This window comes from Colletotrichum abscissum, assembly GCF_030869225.1.
Source record: "Colletotrichum abscissum strain IMI 504890 chromosome Unknown Scaffold_41.1, whole genome shotgun sequence".
In the NCBI taxonomy this organism is placed as follows: domain Eukaryota; kingdom Fungi; phylum Ascomycota; class Sordariomycetes; order Glomerellales; family Glomerellaceae; genus Colletotrichum; species Colletotrichum abscissum.
The window spans coordinates 390,720-410,016 of NW_026850332.1; the positions used below are offsets into that span (position 1 = coordinate 390,720).

General features: G+C 53.0%; 6 protein-coding genes across 6 annotated transcripts; 3 read left to right on the forward strand and 3 right to left on the reverse strand.

Annotated features, from left to right (window-relative positions):
- Nucleotides 1-1,644: 1,644 nt before the first annotated feature.
- Nucleotides 1,645-5,314, forward strand: CABS01_12985 (uncharacterized protein; the record flags this gene model as incomplete). The annotated part of the gene is made up of 2 exons (XM_060546332.1): nucleotides 1,645-2,418; nucleotides 2,471-5,314. The coding sequence occupies 2 exons, from the start codon at nucleotides 1,645-1,647 to the stop codon at nucleotides 5,312-5,314; spliced, it is 3,618 nt and encodes a 1,205-aa protein (XP_060395478.1).
- A 1,118-nt stretch (nucleotides 5,315-6,432) lies between these two features.
- On the reverse strand, nucleotides 6,433-8,308 carry CABS01_12986 (major facilitator superfamily transporter; the record flags this gene model as incomplete). Its single annotated transcript, XM_060546333.1, has 4 exons — nucleotides 6,433-6,917; nucleotides 6,976-7,109; nucleotides 7,167-8,131; nucleotides 8,219-8,308. The coding sequence occupies 4 exons, from the start codon at nucleotides 8,306-8,308 to the stop codon at nucleotides 6,433-6,435; spliced, it is 1,674 nt and encodes a 557-aa protein (XP_060395479.1).
- A 2,137-nt stretch (nucleotides 8,309-10,445) lies between these two features.
- On the forward strand, nucleotides 10,446-12,011 carry CABS01_12987 (serine incorporator; the record flags this gene model as incomplete). Its single annotated transcript, XM_060546334.1, has 3 exons — nucleotides 10,446-10,496; nucleotides 10,574-10,653; nucleotides 10,709-12,011. The coding sequence occupies 3 exons, from the start codon at nucleotides 10,446-10,448 to the stop codon at nucleotides 12,009-12,011; spliced, it is 1,434 nt and encodes a 477-aa protein (XP_060395480.1).
- A 515-nt stretch (nucleotides 12,012-12,526) lies between these two features.
- On the reverse strand, nucleotides 12,527-13,899 carry CABS01_12988 (cystathionine beta-lyase; the record flags this gene model as incomplete). The annotated part of the gene is made up of 2 exons (XM_060546335.1): nucleotides 12,527-12,598; nucleotides 12,655-13,899. The coding sequence occupies 2 exons, from the start codon at nucleotides 13,897-13,899 to the stop codon at nucleotides 12,527-12,529; spliced, it is 1,317 nt and encodes a 438-aa protein (XP_060395481.1).
- Nucleotides 13,900-15,023: 1,124 nt separating this feature from the next.
- On the reverse strand, nucleotides 15,024-16,463 carry CABS01_12989 (ATPase; the record flags this gene model as incomplete). The annotated part of the gene is made up of 4 exons (XM_060546336.1): nucleotides 15,024-15,525; nucleotides 15,575-15,947; nucleotides 16,008-16,290; nucleotides 16,350-16,463. The coding sequence occupies 4 exons, from the start codon at nucleotides 16,461-16,463 to the stop codon at nucleotides 15,024-15,026; spliced, it is 1,272 nt and encodes a 423-aa protein (XP_060395482.1).
- An 886-nt stretch (nucleotides 16,464-17,349) lies between these two features.
- Nucleotides 17,350-18,920, forward strand: CABS01_12990 (chromosome segregation protein; the record flags this gene model as incomplete). The annotated part of the gene is made up of 3 exons (XM_060546337.1): nucleotides 17,350-18,205; nucleotides 18,257-18,655; nucleotides 18,706-18,920. Coding segments are annotated over 3 exons (1,470 nt in total), but the record flags the coding sequence as incomplete, so codon positions are not given.
- Between the last annotated feature and the right edge of the window lie 377 nt (nucleotides 18,921-19,297).

The following is a 19,297-nucleotide window of genomic DNA, read 5'->3' on the forward strand; positions in this document are numbered from 1 at the left end:
AAGGTTAAGCGTGCCGAAGCCCGGGAGACCAACGTTGGTTTCTGAGGTGAGCGAGCTGCAGAGCTGATGGAATGTGAATTTTCCTCATTTGACAATGTTCAAATCCAGGCCCAAGGTAAGCTAAGGTGAAGCAGGCTGGCAGGGTAGGCTGGCAGGGTAAGCGGGAGTTCCTAACCAGTTCTATCTGCTGGGCCGGCGAATCTGGTCGCAGCAAATTGACGCTATTGAAGCACAACATGAGTCGAGCCGGGCGCTTCGGGCATCGAGGACCACGCAGCTTGCCGCGAGAGCCATTTTATTGCTTGTTTCTGCAGCATTTCTTAACCTTTCTTAGCTATCGCTCCCGCCTCCGCTACGTTTTCATGTGGGATTCCTCTGGACGTTTGGATATACCGGCCAACCAGCTTGAGTTGCAGCAGTTTCATGCCATGTGTCTACTTTGGTACTACTTGCTGTAGACTCTACCTTGCCTTATGCTTCAGTGCCAGTCAGCGTCTTGTACGGAGTAGAAGGGGCTCACAAAGGAGCAGAGAAAGGAGGCGATGGGGCTGAGACATTGGAAACCCAATTGCATGTGGATCGTACAATTCCACGTTGCGTGGACGGACGAGGCGCGAGATGAGCCAAAGGGGTTTGAGAAAGGGTCAAATGCTATGTGGGATATCACACAAATGTGTATGTAATGCGAGGTACCTATGGCAAGGGCACGTGGGGACCGACCTTCAGAAACATGAGGTACCTACGAATACGTAGGCAACGGGAAGAACAGCGCTCCACGCGGACGTGACGTGAATTGAGGCTGGAGTGCATCATCAGCTGCCTGCAAGACAATTAGGTAGTGAGCTTGCAGCAGTCTCACCAACTACGGTCACCCTTATCTCTCTGGTCTCATGAAGGTAGCTTGGCTGCATACTTCACAAGTGACCAAGATACTGTACTGTAGTGTCTGGGTAACCATCATCTTCTAGTCCTGGCTGCACACATCAATGTGCGTGTATCTATAGCAATGGATTCGTCCATTCGGATGCTTTGCGTAGGTATTCTTCACCGAGTCCCTACTAACTTAGGGAGATAGGTACCTACCTACAGTATCTCACTTCCAGGTACCTCTTTGGAAATGAGGAAAGGTGGTACTTCGGCACATGTCCTTGTCGTGGGTATCTTATCTCTCCTTCCATTGTCTGATAGGTTAGTGGTGACGGAACGGGGGACGGACGCGAGACTCGACTCGAATCCGTGGGTCGGGACCACCGTTGTAGCAGCAGCACCCCAGCGGCACCCTCAGTGACAGACGCACAGCCAGTGGAGGAACCCTCCAAAATTCCAGTACCCCTAAGTACCTCTAGCATCCACTAAGGTGGTAGGTAGTAGAGGCCCGGACCCGACAATACCAGTTCGCGCCCAAGGAAAGGCAGGTCGAGGGCACGTTCTTTCCAGGACAAGTCCTTTCCTGCCGTCTCGTCCTACCACCACCACAGCCTTCTGCGCGTCTCTCTTCCTCGAGACGTCGCTGTCGTCCATACTTTCGTTTTCCTCTACCTTTCCGCCTTCTCTCACCTGGCCAGGAAAACAACAGGTTCCCCAACGGCTCGATTGAACGACACGCTTCCTTTCTTGGAAGACTCGATCGAGCCCTCTCCACCCATGAAGAGGCGCTCGTCGGGTTCGACCGACGACAGCGACGAACCTCTTGTCGATCCTCCAGTCGTTCAGCAGCCCGCCCAAAGTCGCAATTCTGCACCTCTTCCAAAGCAACCCGCTGCTGTTACTGTTGCCGCAGGAGCCGCATCTAGACCGTCGTCCGCAAGGAGCAGACGGTCAAACAATCCCAATTGGAAGCTCGAACATGGCCCGAACGTGAATTCGATTCTCGACAACCACCCTATAACTGCCTTGCCATCGTCACCCCTCTCAGTTCCATCCCTGGCCACGCCATCGCCGGCCTACCGAAACCACACACACCAGCTGCCGAACCACAAACTTCACCACCATTCCCAAAGTGTCGCCGACGAACTTCAGCCTACGCCGAACGACAAGTATTTCGATAGCGATCACCACGACGGTAGAGGCGACGGGGACGGCCTCCACGACGACATCGTAGACACTCGGCGAGAGGATCAAACCACCATGGCCGCAGAGAAGATGCCCGATGTGCGCTTCGCCGGTCGCCGCTCTCGATTCCGAAGCCCTTGGTCCGTTACCATATTTACGCTGACTGTCACCGTTCTTGGGATTACTCTGCTATGCGCTATATTGAACTCGTCATGGACTCGCCAGCTCGATGCCAAGGGATGCCGCATGTCGTACATGCGACCTTCCTACATTCGTCTTCGTGACTTCGATACCGAACACACCCGGTTTGCGACCAAATACTCGCTATACCTGTATCGTGAGCAGGGCGTTGACGACGAAAGAAAGGTGCGTCTTGTTTCTTGCGCCGGGGCTATAGCAGATCGCTGACCTTTCACAGCTGAGAGGCGTTCCCGTACTCTTCATCCCAGGTAATGCCGGAAGTTACAAACAAGTTCGACCCATAGCCGCTGAAGCTGCAAACTACTACCACGAGTCTCTTCAACACGATGAAACTGCTGTTGCAGCCGGCGCCAGGAATCTCGATTTCTTTACAGTTGACTTCAACGAGGATATCACCGCCTTCCACGGACAGACCATGTTGGATCAGGCCGAGTACTTGAACGAAGCCATCAGGTACATCTTGTCGCTCTACATGGACCCGCGCATGTCAGCTCGAGATCAGGACTTGCCAGATCCAACCTCTGTCTTGGTACTCGGTCATTCGATGGGTGGTATCGTCGCGCGCACCATGCTCATCATGCCGAACTACCAGTCCAACTCGATCAACACCATTATAACCATGTCTGCGCCACACTCACGTCCCCCTGTTACTTTTGACGGACAGATTGTCAAGATATACGATGATATCAATGACTACTGGCGTCACGCCTACTCACAGAAATGGGCCAACAACAATCCGTTGTGGCATGTTACTCTTGTCTCAATCGCCGGAGGTGGCTTAGACACGGTCGTTCCGTCCGACTACGCAAGCATCGAGCCGATAATCCCCGAGACGCACGGCTTCACTGTCTTCACCACCGGAATTCCAGGTGTTTGGACTAGTATGGATCACCAGGCCATTCTATGGTGCGACCAATTTCGGAAAGTTGTTGCTCGCGCCATGTACGACGTGGTCGATGTCCACAGATCTTCGCAGACTAAGCCCAGGGCTGAGAGAATGCGTGTTTTCAAGAAGTACTTCCTCACTGGCATGGAGTCGATCGCCGAGCAGACTATGGCAGTTGAGGGGCCAAGCACACTTCTGACACTCGAGGACAACTCGAACGCGATCAAGGCACAAGGCGAACGCCTCGTCTTGCGACAGCTCGGCCACGACCCGAAAATCACAGCTCACCTGCTTCCTGTACCTCCCCAAGGATCCCCAGAAGGAAAGCGCTTCACCCTACTGACCGACAGCGCATTGGACAAGCCAGGAGAACATGGAAAGCTCGAGGTCCTGCTTTGCAGCGTGTTCCCTTTGCAGCCTGGACAGTCGACGACGCTGTTCTCGACACACATGGACCTCTCAGGCGATAGCACTGGGTCTACTAGATTGGCCTGCAAGAATGCTGCGACCGACGCCATTCTGCTCCCCCCTTCGACGAGAATGCTTCACCAGCCCTTTGCCTCGGAAAATGAGCCAGTGACAAGACCATTCTCCTATCTCCAGTTTGATATCGAGGACATTGCGGACCACCAATTCATAGCCGTCATAGACAAGGCGGCGAAGCCAACTCCAAACTTCGTTGTGGCCGAATTCAGCGATCATTCGCAATCACACAGAAGGCGTAACATCAGCCTGCGTCGAATTCTCGCATTTGGAATGACGCTGCGACTACCTGCGAACCGTCCCTTGGCTGCCGAGATCAACATTCCTACCATTCAATCGAGTCTACTGGCATACAATCTGGAGATTGGCAATCAGGCTTGCGGTTCATCCTCTGGACTGTTCTCGCCTCTCATACGGCAACACCTGGCTCAGCCATACGAGTCCAAGTTTTTCGTAAACGCTAGGCATGCTAGCATCAGTTTGCATGGCGTGGCCCCGTTCGTTCCGCCCCCTCTTAGGCACAAGCTTCAACATGAGCAGGGACTTAGCCTCCAGTTTTGGACCGATCCAACCTGCGAATCCGCAATCCAAGTTACGCTGACGGTCGACCCGTTGGGGAGCTTGGGAAAGCTGTACATGCGTTATCGGACTGTATTTGCGGCCTTCCCATTGCTTGTGGTGGCTCTCGTGCTTCGCAAGCAGTTCCGGATCTACGACACGACCGGAGCCTTCATATCTTTCTCGGAAAGCTTGGATCTCTGCTTACGGCAATCACTACCGCTGATGTTCCTTTCCTTGACATTCCTCTCCTTGTCAATGACTGGATCGTGGTCATCCGGCCCTGGCGTATTCTGGCACTGGCGCAACACGACTTCAGCGGAAGGCGACTTTCACAGCAACGATCTTCTTACAGGCACCCAGGACCCCTTCTTCTGGTTTATTATCCCCCTAATCGGAGTCGTCTGTGTAGGGGTGTGCGCCTGTCTTCACTTTGTCACCCTGGCATTGACTCAGATTCTCGGCGTTCTCTACGCTTGGATAGCTCTGCGACCATTCGCAGCCGGGCGTGATGAGCGCCGAAGGCCGCAGTTACCCATCTTCGTTGCATCCTCTCCTCGACGTCGTATGATAACAACTGCCGTCCTGCTATTCCTCGTATCGACGTTTATACCCTATCAATTTGCGTACTTGGTAGCATGTCTCGTTCAGCTATTCACCGTCGTCCGTGCTCATCGGATTGCCTCAGAAGTCAAATCTGGACTGACCCAAGATTTTTACCACTACGCCCACTCCATTCTGCTTCTCATGCTCTGGGTCCTCCCTATCAATCTACCCATTCTGGCAGTGTGGATTCGCAACCTTGCCGTCCACTGGCTCACGCCCTTCTCTTCGCACCATAACGTGCTATCGATTATGCCGTTCATATTACTGGTGGAGAACTTAACCACCGGTAGGATGGTTCCTAGAGTTACGGGTAGGATGAGATATCTCACAAGCGTGTTACTCTTTGGCACAGCCATCTACGCTGCTGTTTATGGTGTTTCCTACGCCTACATGCTGCACTATCTCGTCAATTTGATAGCTGCTTGGCTGGTTGTTATTCATTCGACTACAGACAACTGGCCCCTTGCTGGGTTTAGTTCAATATTTGACGGCCATCAAGAAGACCGTAAACGTGGCAAAACTCCATGAGGACGAGGTTGGCACTCGATTCTCTTCACTTGGTGGGATATCACTGTTCGTGTTGGCTCTGTTCAAGAACTCGAACGGCGAGAACAGTAATACCCATTCGCTCTAATCGCTCCGCGCTGTACATATTACAGTCTCAGTTGACTCGTCGGCGAACGACGTTCAACTCACACGGGAGTCTTCTCTTTTCTTCATCATAGATGGTCTCGGATATTCCCATCTAGAGCTCGACAGACACTGTCTCGGTAGTACGCTGATACCAGTCTTTAGTGACAATGGTGTCGCTACAATATTCCGTGTTGTCATCACTGTTTTTCCATCTGCATCTTGCATCGGCTGGGAGTTTAGTACGATTCACACTTTTTTTTGGTTAGAGGAGTTGGGATGAACATATTTTATTCCAGAGGACCGGGCTATGAGGTGTCAGGAGGTATCCTTGGCTTTTCTTCCTCTACCTATTCTCCGCCCGGGCACCATTGCATTGCAACCAGCGTCCGCCGGAAGGGTGATTCGATGAGGTGGGACAACAGTTCCTTAAATAGGGGACGAGGTGGAGCTCCGCTTCAAACGATATTGTGTAATTTCGCGACGCGGTTTTTTGTTTGACGTTGGGACACCGTGTCTCGTTTTTAATACGTTGACGGATGAAGTTCTCTTTGGGTTTACCCGTGTAGAGATGTAGTGCCCAATAAGGGGCCCCCTCACTAGTCAGAAAGGAGGAGTGCAAACGAGGCGCTCAACGTAAAGGACGACCGTAGTATAGCACCCACCAGCAATGATGGATGCTCCCAATACTGAAAGTGAATTTCACCGATCCTATAGTACTTGATTCCGTGAATGAAGTTGGGTATACAATAGGGGTAAAGATGAATTACAATTTCTCATTGATATCCGCTGTGGTAGCGAGTGTCGATACTCATGAATCGAAAAAAATAATCAAAAGCTGCCCCAAACGCCTTTCCTCTATGAGTTATCTATGGCCGTTGACGTTGAATCTATGTTGAGGACTTGACAGCCAGCCGTGTTCGCAGAGACGACTTTGTGTCAAGAGTTGTAAGGGACAGTCGTGGACTTCCCTCATCCCCCTCCTATACTTTTGGTTTCACCGTGGGCAATGTACCTCAGTCATCCTGCTCCGCCTTCATCTTCTCCTCTTTTGCCCACTTCACTCGCTGGTGACGGATGACCCATAGGGTGAGCACCAGCCCGATTGAGCATGCGCCAAGTGTCATCAAATACGCCGCACGATAGCAGTCCAGCCCGTCGTGGCAGACGCGCTCGCCATCCGGGCCCACTACGCTGTGCCTGTCGTAGATCCTGCCGTAGAAGATGTTGAATACATTACCAGACACCACGGGCGAGAGCGTCATAAGCCCCCAGTTCTGGCTCAGGCCGTGAATGCCGAAGGTTTCGGCCACAATGGAAGGGAAGACCCCGAAGAGAAAACCGTACGCGATACCAGACAGGCCTGAAACCAGTCCAAGCAGATGAGGGTTAGTGACGTGGAGGGCCATGAGCTGTGCCACGAAGAACACAGCACTGGATGCCACAAGGCACCACACCCGACTGCCGTGAAGGACCTTTACGATAAAGTCGGAGCCGACACCTATTGCAGTCCAAGTCAGCTTGAGTCTTTGGATGAATGATAGACTAAAGCATCATACCGCTGAGAAGTCTGCCTGCGAAGCTACCAATCGATAGAATGGACACGTGCATCTGCTGCTTCGTGATGAGGTAGGCCTCATCCACCGACTCGTCATAATGACGCCAAAGGGCCTTTACGTCGTTTCCAATGTTGCTGGAGATTTTGTTAATGCCAAAGAATATCACAGGTTAGCCAAATACTGATACTCACTTGATTGTCATCAAACCGATGCCAGTAAGAATGCCCATGATGAGGAAGAATTGCCAAAAATCGATTTCACGCAAAAGAGCCCAGCCACGAATATCTACTCGATGAGAACGATCCAGATCAACACTGCTCTGCACAAAGACATCACCGGGCATGGAAGAGGAGCTCGATACCAGCGAGGACGTCTCGTCGGGCTCATAATCATCGGCTTCGACGGCTTCGATTTGCGCCTCATCAGCCTCGCGAGACGGCGCGGACGATTCGTACTCGGGATGAACCGGCTCGTGGTCGGCGGTGGAGTTGATTGTGGTAGTGGTATTATTAAGTTTGGGCGACGTACCAGGTTCAACCGGAGCGCTGCGGTGCCCATAGCCGGGTCGGTTAGGCTTGGCCTCTTCCGAAGAAGTGCGTCGAAGCTGTTGCGAGCCGGAAAGACCATCGCTTGCTGGCAGACTGTGATAGGTGGCATGAGGATAGACGCGCAGGAAGAAGAAACCGAAGAAGGTTAAACCACAGGTCCCGATGGACAGTAAGGCCAGGAAGGCGCTGGTGTTCCCGGGGAAGAATAGACTCCCAAACGTCGAAAAGAAGAAGGCACTCAGACCAAAAGCAGCCAAGGGGAAAGCGGTGGCAGTCCCCCGATGATGAGGCCAATTGAGAGCGGATGTCTTAACAGAGGCGGCGAAAGCCAGACACCCGCCGAGGCCAGACAGGTATGAAAAGAAGCAGAGAAGCGGCACGGGGCCAGCCGCGCGATCGTAGGCGATGTGGAATGGGAAGTATCCGAGGGCGAGCAGGACGGAGCCAATAATGACGGCGGAGCGAGGTCCTTTGTGATCAACGAGCATGCCGACAGGAACGCCCAAAGAGTACATTCCCAGGTTGGCGGAAAGGCCAATGAGATTCGTTTCGGTCGAGGAGAGCTTCAATCGCTCGGCGAATTGAGGGGACCATGCCGAGTAAACGTACTGTAAAGCAGGGACATATCAGCTCATGATTCACGTTGAGAGTGACGATAGGTCTGGCAGGGATGTGATCCGATCGCGCCAACTCACGTTGGTACCGCATGCTAGAGAAATGACCGTGGCTGCAACGCTGGCAACCAGCCGAGCGCGGTGCAGCTCTTTCTCCCGTGGACCTGACATTGCTTCTGCAGACTGGGCGACGATGAAATGATGTTCTCAAGATATCATGCTTCGGCCGGTTTGTGGCGGAAGGAAGATTGCTCGTCAGCGAGGGGCGGCAGCGATAATCGGCACCGATGACGGCGAAGAGTCGGGGAGAGGGGAGGGCCTTTTGCGACGGTTGGGGTTATGGTAGGTGTTTTGGTGTTTTAGTGTACTATCGGAGGAGCAGTGTTCATATCGATATTGACGAAGCCAGTAGCATGCGACATGAAGACTTGGGCGTTGTCTTAAGACTAGAGGAATCGGAATGGTAGGAAGGACGCACAGTGAGGTAAGGGGAAAAGGAAGGATAGAGGTTGTCGAGGGGCAGCGGGAAGCTTCGTTGAGTCGGAAAACGAAACGGGAACGATGCCGGATCGGATCCCTTATCTACGGGCAGGAATCACGAATCCATTCTTTTGGGGCCGCGCATGCACTTCAACTGGGAAGGTAATGGGGAATAAGGTAGGGATTCGGAGCCCTGGAGGATGCCCCTGAAGGCTAAGCTGCAATGCCGTAAGATGCCGTAAGTGCCCTGCCGAGAAGACAAATACACTACGTAACGAGTACCAATGACGCTGTGCGTATTACATATTGGCTACGTAAAGGGTCTCGTACCCGGTACTTCTGTCCTCCTCGGCATCTTGGCCTGCCGCTGGAGTGCCACGAGTGCGCTGCGTTTCTGTTTCCCTAACTTCCTTTCAGGCGCGGCAGGGAAGGGTGGTGGCGCGTGCATGTGTCAACTGCGCGGCTGGAATATGGAAACCCATGCGCCGCCGCCCTTCATCATGCCTGCCTGCTTGAATCAACAGTATATTACCAATGTGTGTGTGCCTGGTCAGTTGGGCTGATTGTCTCAGCGGGTTTTGTGTCAATGTCGGCAATTTTGAATAAGTCAGCCGAACATGGTCGCCTGTTCTTCCTCGGCGCTGTAATAGTTCGCGCGACACATGGGGAACGCTCAGTCACTTGATCTTTTTGTAAGACATCATAGACGCTACGCTAGTAGAGAATACAGTTCTGGTGAGTATCACTTCGCCCTCCACCGGCCTGAGACCTGGAGTAGTGAGGCCACTGCAGGTGAATCCACGAGGTCGGTTCGGAACCAGCAAGTGAATAGAGAGTCTAGTTGCCATTTCGACTGTCGAAGTTCTCAAAGCCAAGTACAGCTAGGTCCATTCCACGTAGGACGTTTTGATGTGTGGGTAGTATGACTGGGACAAGATGGATGATTTTCGGGTTGCGCAACACTGACTTGCACCATATACAACGAATCAGACATTAAGTGTGGACTCCACCGATGGGGATTGTCGCACGCAATACAGCACGACCACGTCGAATGTATGTAGCAACCCCGCTCCCCTTGCGACAGGCCATCTGCAGCTTCACAGTGTTGTCTTCTTACTGTTTGGGAATATTGTCCTCGTTCTATGGGCCATGGTACACTCGGGTGGATATAGTAAGCGGTTCAGTCTGAGGAAGATCCGGATCGCAAATCAAAGGTAAAATTTAGGTACGCAAGTGTACCGGGTAAGACGAGATAGTTTCTGGTTGAGGCAGCAAATCATTGATTTGAACGATGAGCGGGCTGGTTTCCAAACGAGAAGCTTGCATTTGAGGCTGCTTGGATAGCGAATAATGGGTGATATGGTAGGGCTAGCCAGCGGCTTCTCAGATGTCCGCGTCGGGATCGTCGCGATAAGGTAACTGAGGTTGAGCAGGAAAGGCAGGTGTAAGTAGCTTCACTTCACTCGGTGCCAGGTAGACGAAATATGTCGGGAATCGGTGCAGAATTGCCGATAGTGGATGGCCGACTTCGGCGGAGAGTTTTGGAATCCGGGGTTCGGATCCGGGTGGGGAGCCACAGTAGAGACTACGTAATCTCACGTGTATCCCAGCCTCCACAGATGGTCCCACCCTTTGTGGCTCGTTACCAAAGGTACGTAGGTCCGGCCTCCAAGCTACCTCTCTACCTAATCCATACTGCGCCGCGCCGACGTAAGGCATCTCGCAAAGACATCAACGACGCGACACCTCCATCTTTCCAGCGCGACCCTCGCCGAACCGACATTTGTACCCTTTAGATCGATAGTACATACCGTAGGAAACCGGCGCCATGGGTGCTTTGCTTTCGTTGCCGCTGATGGCGGTGCCGAGCATGGGCACGGTACGACGAGTCCCCTCCCATTCCTTTCTCTACGGCTTGTAGAGCCTATCTTCACTTCACAAGCTAATACTTTACAGCTCATCGGCTTCGCTGCCAGTTGCTGCGGTGCGGCAACTTGCTCTGCAGTCTGCAGCGCCTGTGGGAAGTGCGGCAACAGGTAATTCTTCCTCCACCCCGTGAACACACCACTCTCGGTACTGACTTCATTGTAGTGTCGCCACCCGTATCGGCTACGCAGTCATGCTTCTCGTCAACTCGATCCTGTCGTGGATCATGCTCACCCCGTGGGCTATCAAGAAGCTGGAACACCTTATGCTCGACTACGTCAAAATCGACTGTCCCAACGGCCAATGCTACGGGTGGATGGCGGTCCACCGCTTCAACTTCGCTCTCGGTCTCTTCCATCTCATACTCGCCGGGCTTCTGTTCGGTGTAACATCTTCCAAGAACCCTCGCGCCGCTATTCAGAATGGCTACTGGGGACCCAAAGTCATTGTGTGGCTTGCCTTCATCGTTCTCTCCTTCCTGATTCCCGACGAATTCTTCCAGTTCTACGGCGCCTATATTGCCCGATTCGGCGGCATGTTGTTCCTCATCCTCGGCCTTATCTTGCTTGTTGATCTCGCCCATAACTGGGCTGAGTATTGTCTTGAGCAGATTGAGGAAACCGACTCCAAGGTTTGGCGGACAGTTCTCATCGGCTCTACATTGGGCATGTATCTTGCTTCACTCGCCATGACCATCGTCCAGTACATCTTCTTCGCCGGATCCGGTTGCTCCATGAACCAAGCAGCGATTACGATCAACCTCCTGCTGTGGATTGGAATTTCTTTCATCTCGGTCCATCCCACCATTCAGGAATACAACCCCAAGGCTGGTCTTGCTCAGGGTGCCATGGTCGCCGTATACTGCACCTACCTTACCATGTCCGCTGTTTCGATGGAACCCGATGACAAGCAATGCAACCCCCTGATTCGCGCTCAGGGAACTCGCACCACATCCGTTGTGATTGGCGCCGTCGTCACCATGCTCACAATTGCGTACACTACGACACGGGCGGCGACTCAGAGCCTTGGACTTGGTTCTTCCGGCGGCATCCGTCTCCCAGAGGAAGATGAGCACGATCTCGTCACTCACCAGCCCAGCGCCCAAAAACAGATGCGGGCGGAGGCATTACGTCGTGCCGTTGAGGAGGGAAGCTTGCCGGCGGACGCTCTCTTGTCCGACGACGAGAGCGAGGCTGGCGGCAGTCGTGTCCACGGTGACGATGAGCGCTCACAGACGCAGTACAGCTATACCGTCTTCCACATCATCTTCTTCTTAGCCACGGCGTGGATCGCGACGTTGCTAACCCAGAGCTACGACGACCAAAATGCCGATGGCAACTTTGCTCCTGTCGGCCGGTCGTACTGGGCCAGCTGGGTGAAGATTGTAAGCGCTTGGGTTTGCTACGCCATGTATGCTTGGACGCTGGTAGCTCCAGTCGTCCTCCCAGACCGCTTCGACTTTTCCTAGATATCGTACAAATAGCATTGTGTAGTTTCTCAGTCTTGTCAGAGCGGAACGATTTTGGGTTGCATAGTTTAAGAGGCAATAGTGAATAGTTAGTTGAATGGCATTGTACTACTCCGTTACTTTATACATGAGCCGTTGGTATGATGCTGGTCTGTTTACTTCCAGCGCCATGAGCACATTTAACGGAGTCAGAAACCGCAACGCCTCATCTGGTCAGATGGACGCATTCGCTGTCAAAACTTGCGAAACATACAAGGTGCGGCAAAGGAACGATTCCGTTTCCGGGTAGGTCAGGTCGACAAGAAGTAGTCGAATTCTCTAAGCTATTCACGCTTTTCGTTACCCCCCTTTTCTTTTTTGATTTTCCAACGCATATCGAGCGTACCAAGCCCCAACGCCGCTGTGTTCCGAAGGTGGATTTTCTTCCACTCACTCACTACGCGTGCGGTTGACTTCTCTTTGACCCAATCAACCCAGGCCTCGGTACTCAAGCTCCAGCCTCTACAAGGAGTCCCTCAAGCCTGCTGGACAGCCTCAGTCGCGTGAAACCCGTCCAAGGTCACGTTGACCGCACCGGCCTGAACAAGCTACGACAGAAGTCAGTATTGGTGCCTTAGGGGCGAATCTAGTTGACAGCACTTACAGCTCGCGAGAGGTCTTCAATCAAGTCCGTTGCGTCCTCGATGCCCACGCACAAGCGAATGAGGTCTTCCGGCATCTGCCTCTCCTTCCGGGTCTTGGCGTCGATGCTGGCGTGGCTCATCTGGCAGGGCATACTGATAAGGCTGTTTACACAGCCGAAGCTAACGCTGATACTATACAGCTTAGCGGCTTCGACGATTCTCTCCGAAAGCGCCGCGTCGCCGGTCTCGAACGACAAAACAGCACCTGCACCTCGTGCCATAGACCAGTGCAGGTCGTATTGGGGGTGCGACTTGAGTCCCGGGTATCGGACCTTGAAACCATGGGACTCAAGGAACTCAGCAATCTGCTGAGCGTTGGCCTGCTGCTTCTCCATGCGGATAGCAAGTGTCTTGATGCCTCTCATAAGCAAGAAAGAGTCATTAGGCGACAGGCCGCACCCAGTGGAGTTGATGGTGAAGTACAGCTTGTTGCCAATCTCGGTATCGTTGACACCAATTACACCAGCCATGATGTCGTGGTGTCCAGACAAATACTTTGTTCCGGACTCGTATACGATGTCTGCACCAATATCCAGGGGGTTCAGGAGCATTGGCGAGAGCATGGTGTTGTCCACGACAACCAAAGCCTTATCGTTGGCCTCGTGAACAAGCTTAGCAATGGAGGGGATGTCGACGACCTTGATAAGAGGGTTCGTCGGGGTCTCCAGCAGAACCATGGCCGTCTTTTCAGAGATGACAGGACGAATGTTCTCCACATTGGTAGTGTCCACATGGTGAACAACAATACCCTGGTTGGAAGCCAAGTAAGTGAGAAGGCGGTTGGTGCCTCCGTACAAGTCATCGCCGGTGATCACCTCATCGCCGGGGCGCAACAAGCGGGAAATGACATCCAAAGCACCCATGCCGGAGCCGACAGCCAGAGCCCTCGTGGCATTCATGATCTTGGCCAGGTGGCGCTCAAGATGAGTGCGAGTCGGGTTGCCGGACCTGGTGTAGTCGTACTCCCCACCACCAGTGGCACTGGTCTGCTTGAAGGTGGCGGACTGGTAGATGGGGATGCTGGATGCGCCATACTGGTCGTTGCTGTCAGTGTAGACCAGCTCCGTGGCGAGGGCATAGCGACGACGACCGTTGCGAGGACTAGACGGCGCGGGAGAAGGAGGAAGATCGTGTCCGTCAAGGTCCACCCGTTTGAGGGGGTCGCTGGACTTAGATGCCGCTCCGTTGTTAGGCGGTGTAGACATAGTGAGACAAAGCGTATGTAGCAATGGCGGGGTAGCACTAGTATCAAGGAGCTGCCGGCTGATCTGGTTGACAGCGGCAATTGAACGAGTTTTTCTTGGATTGAGCGATTCGACAAATGGATCTTGGCCAGTCGATGCCTGTATGTCGTCGCACTTGATGGTCGAGAGGGACGATAGGACGAAGGAAGGATAGGAAGGTCCGGGAGGCGTTCGGGATCGAGTACAGTACTACCGCTGGTCTCCTTTAAGAGCCAGACTTGTCGCCGCGGACAGACTGAATTGCTCAGCAAATCAATTGTCCAAACGCAGCACCGGCGTACTCGATTGAAAAGCAGAGGCAATTGACGAGAAGGTTGAGAGAGCTGATAGAAGCTTGCAGGTGTGTACAGGAGAAGTTTTACAGGGACGTTAAGTGAGGGCCGACGGCGGGCTTTTGGGGGACGGAGCGTGTGACTCCAACAGCACTGGACGACCCAAGGTGTGGGCCCTTGCCGATGACGTGATTTGTCGGTGTGCACAGCGTGCCCCGAAAGTCGGCGATGGCGGGGCGGCATGAACCCTGGAAACGGCGGGGGCGACACGGTAGTGGTCCGAGTGGAATGTTGGCTGGGGAAAAGGCGCGGCGTTGAAATTGGCACACTGCGCTGGCGCGCCTGGATGGTAACAAACCAACGTCGGCGCAACATGCTTGACACATCTGACTGCCGTCTGTACCTGAATTTGCTCTGATGCGGCATGCCTGTGTGCCTGGCCTAGTTCTCACCTTAGGGCTATGGCGTCTTCTCAACAATACTGAGGTAATGGACAATTCAAATCAAAAGTCGTTGCAGCCTTGGTTTACAAAATAGGGAACCTAAGCCGCTGCTGGTAGGGCGACCAACGCTTAAAATTGGCAAGTTCTCTCACGTAAAATGATGGTATTTCAGTATTCGTTTCCTCCTTGTATCGGTACATTTCTTTGTACAATCGTCTCATTCTAGCATGGTTTGCGTAAGTTGCCCACTTGTAGGCAATCATGTTGTATGGTTGTTCCCGACATATCGAGTAAAAGAGCACTACCCTTTCAGAGCAGACCTCTGCCGCGTCTTTCATTTCCTTTCATACAATCCAAGTTTCTGGCCAAATCAACCCAGCTCTTCAACAATATCTTCGTACTCGTCTGCCGATGACCTCGACGCCTTGGAGTGTTTTGCATGGTTATCCATCAAGATTTGACCTCCACCCTTGCGACCAAAGAAATCCTCTGTACGGATACCTCTGAAGTTCTCTGGTGTGATGCTCGACATGGAGTTCCCGCTCGCCCGATGCTCTCGCATGTATTCACGGACCGGTGCCATAGCAGCATCACGGCATGCTTCTTTGATATCGCTGCCTGACATGCCAGCTGTGACTTTGGTAATATACTCCACACTGAACTCGGGGTCTGTCTTTGTATCCTTCAGAATGAGCTGCAAGATCCGTTGTCGCTGCTCCTTGCCAGGAAGAGACACCGGGAATTTCTTGGGCATTCGCCTGAGAATAGCCTCATCGATGTCGTGTATTCTGTTGGTGGCACCGAGAACGACGATCCTTGCTGGCATGCCTGAAGAATTTGACGACGTCAATCCATCCCACAGGGTCATGAACCTGAATTATTAGTGACGGGAAACGATAGGATTTCTGATTCAGAACTTACTCAGCCTTGACCATTCCGCTGGCCTCGTGCTCGCCGCTCCTTCTTGTGCCCAAGACCGCGTCGATCTCATCAATGAAGATGATGGCGGGCTGCATTTTGCGAGCCAACGAAAACACAGCTCGGACCAGCTTGTTCGAGTCACCGTACCATTTCTCTGTCACTGTCGAAATATGGAGGTTGATGAAGGAAGCACCGCTCTCGTGGGCGACTGCCTTAGCCAGCATAGTTTTACCGCATCCTGGAGGGCCATAAAGCAGCACACCAGAGGGTGCAGATAGCAGTGGCGCCGCGTGGGAATACAAGTGCGGCATAGTCAACGGGTAAATGACGGATTCCTTGAGTTCATCAATAATGTCCTCCAAGCCACCGATGTCTATCATACGCCGTTAGCAATATCCCTGGTGCTGATTCACCAGATCAGTAGAGCACTTACCAGCGAAGCCGATTGGGATATCCTCTGGAGCCACCATCTCAAGTGCAATGAGGTTCTCATATTCATTCAACACCAACTCTTCCGGCTTTGGCCCGCGACGAGAGACGCTGCCGTCATCTGATGGTTCTTCGCCAGGTTTCCCTACATTCTTGCCTTTGCGCAAGCGCTCTAGATGAGCCTTGGCCTGTAGCCGTGCTTGCTCGTGTTTCTCTCGATCGGGGTCGGCGAGGGTATTCGTGAGGGAAGAAAGGAAGTTTCTTGCGAGGTAAACGCCGGTTGCCATCTAGAGTGCGGTTAACATTCGGAACCAAACATGTGCTTCTGATGAAGCTGTCTACCCACCATACCAGCAACCAACAGCAAGTCCAGAGCGAAATCGCCCAGGCCCTTCTTTCGGTCACCCATGCCGAGAAGCTTTCCGACGGAACCCAGCCAACGGTCAAGGTCGCCCGTCATCAGTGTTGGCGTCGCGGCAGAGGGCCGACACGGTACGATCGAAACGGACTAGCTTGATAACTCTCGGTGGTTTATTGACGCTTGTTGGAATGTGTTCTAAGGCAAGTATCGTCGGAATCGTGAGCGGGAAGAGATCCTTTCTCACTCTCGGTGGTTCGGCAAGAGCGTGTCCAAGCGACGGGATAGAGTATTATAGCCGGCAACGAAATAGACGTGTCCAACGCCCCAGAGAATTGAATCGAGCCGACAACGCCACCCGCGGTTCACAAGGGTAGCCAGTAAATTTTCAAGCCACATTTCGCTGTGCTCCGCTGGAGAGCGCACCGCCACATGCGAAATTGCACTGAGGTGTCTTGACTCTTACCTAAGGTAAGGAACCTTACCTACCTCACCTTACCCACCTTAGCCTTCCTAGATAAGCCGATAAGCTAGGTACCTTAGGTACCTACCTTGGGCAAGGTAGTGGTCAGGTACCGGGATAAGTATGTCCCCCTAGGTGAGTTGAGCACCTTGCCGCGGCCCGCCTAAGGTCGCCTAGGAGCACCGAAGGTGAGGTACCAATTCGGTGGCTGTCGCACCGCGGCTTTGTTTACTTTTTTATCGCAAGTTGTAGTTCCTCACTTGCGCTTGCCCCTCAGCTACAACCTTGGTATTTTGACCCTGCTATCATGACCAACGCATCCGTCTGACATCGATCACCTCAGTCTAAGTGCAAAACCAATGTTATTCGATATTCTCAATACACGCCAACTTCCTCCGAGCCGATAGTCCACGAACCCCTCCCGCACGACACGAAACGTTTCTCTCGGGCGCGTTGGCTATCCTGGCGGCGTTTGTGCTGCGCCGGTACACCCTGCCTATTTGCATCAGCCTCCGATCCAACTAGTGGTGTAAATATCGCGTACTGCGCTTTTATCTGAATCAGACTGGAACACAGATTTTGACGACCTCCTCTCCCAGCGCTAAGATCATTACCTCGAACCCAATTAAGATGTCGCCGGCGAAGAAGGCCAGGGGCAGGCCACCAGCTGCCAACAAAGTCGCAAAGCCTGCCCAGAAGGCTACAAAGGGTCGCGCGGCTGGGAAACTTGCAGCGGCGATTAGCAAAGCTGGAGAAGAGGCCATCAACGACATGTCGAGCAAGGCGAGCGGCAAGGTTTCGAAGCGAGGCCGTAAGGCTGCCGAGAAGGTCGAGATCCAAGAGGAGGATGTTGAGGACGAGGACGAGGTGAATAATGCGTCGAATGTCGACAGTATGGCCGAATCAGAAGAGGACACTGCTCCGGCGGTGAAGGCGACTACAGCAAAGACGAGAGGGCGACCGAAGGCAGCAGCTACGATAGCGACGACTACCGACACACCGAAAGGAGTGCCGAGTTCTACTACGAAGGATACCGCAAAGTCGACTAAGCGAGGGCGTGGTGCAGGAGCAAAGGCCACCCGGAGTGATGAATCTGAAATTCCAGAGACGCAGGCTCAAGATGATATGGACGTCGATACGGAAGGTGATGACCAATTCGATGAGCTACCGGTGCCAAAGCCGTCAACGCATCGCCTTAATCGGACAAGCGGTAATCCAGACTTGGATGCTAGTGATGTGCAAATCCGGAGGCGCTTGGGCGACACAATCAGAAAGTACGATAACCTGGAAGCGAAATATCGCGATCTTCGGGACATTGGGGTCAAGGCGGCAGAACGCAACTTTGATAATCTCAAAAAGGAGAGTGAAGAAAGAGCCAAAAGTGAGTACCAAATGCCAATTGTAGGGGTAGCACATTGCTAATAGGATGAAGCTGCGAACGAACTCATTGCGCATCTCAAGGCCGACCTTGCAGAGCAACGTAGCTTGGCCAAAGAAGGGCAACAACGCAAAAAGCAACTGGAAGAAATGGAGGCAAAGGTGTCAGCTCTGACGACTTCCCTAGCCGACGCAAAGCAGGAAATCAAGACCCTGACGACGCGCCTAGCCGCGAGCAGGTCTGCTGAAGCTGCAGCTAGTGCCAAGGTCATACCTGGGAGCGCCGTCAAGGGTTCAAGCGCAGCTGCCAGAGCCATCGCTAGCGCGGATGTTGTGCAAACGGGACAATTGAAAGAGGATCTTTATGGGGATTTAACCGGCTTGATTGTCAGAGTCACCAAACGTGACTCGGCGGGCCAGGTCTTTGATTGCATACAAACGGGGAGAAACGGCAGTAAGTCATCGTCTTTACCAACAGTTATCTCATCATATTGACTTCCGCAGCCCTTCACTTCAAACTTGAAGTCGAGAACGAGAGCTCCGGCGAGAATTACGAGGAGGCTCATTTCACGTACAAGCCACAATTGGACTCTAACAGAGATCGCGAACTCATCGACATGCTGCCTGACTTCCTTGTTGAAGAGATCGAATTCCCTCGGCCACATGCGGCAAAGTTTTACGCGCGTGTCATCAAGTCTCTGACGGAGCGGCTGGACTAATGGGCCTGATGTAAGGACTGTTCTGGTGGTCAGAAGCTAGATGAGACGGGTGGGCGGGAAGCCTTTGAAGTTGTTCGATATTATACCCCTTAGAGACGGTGTTGATTTCTCGCGTGTGATTTCGGGACGTGCAAATGCCGCCCAAATCTGCTGAGAATTTTGGCTTTGGCGGATACATTGAGGCCGAGGCGGAATAGCTCAGTAGATAGTGTGTCAATCAACTGGTCCAGCCCCGATTCGCGGAGTTTGTTGTCTCCTTGCCGGCTTATGAATATGGAACATCAAAAGCCAAGAGCTGTTCTTGTGATTTCCCAGCAGGGTTTCCGTACCTTATCCAAAGAGGTTCTCAAGGAAAGCAGCTTGGTAGTTACCAGTTG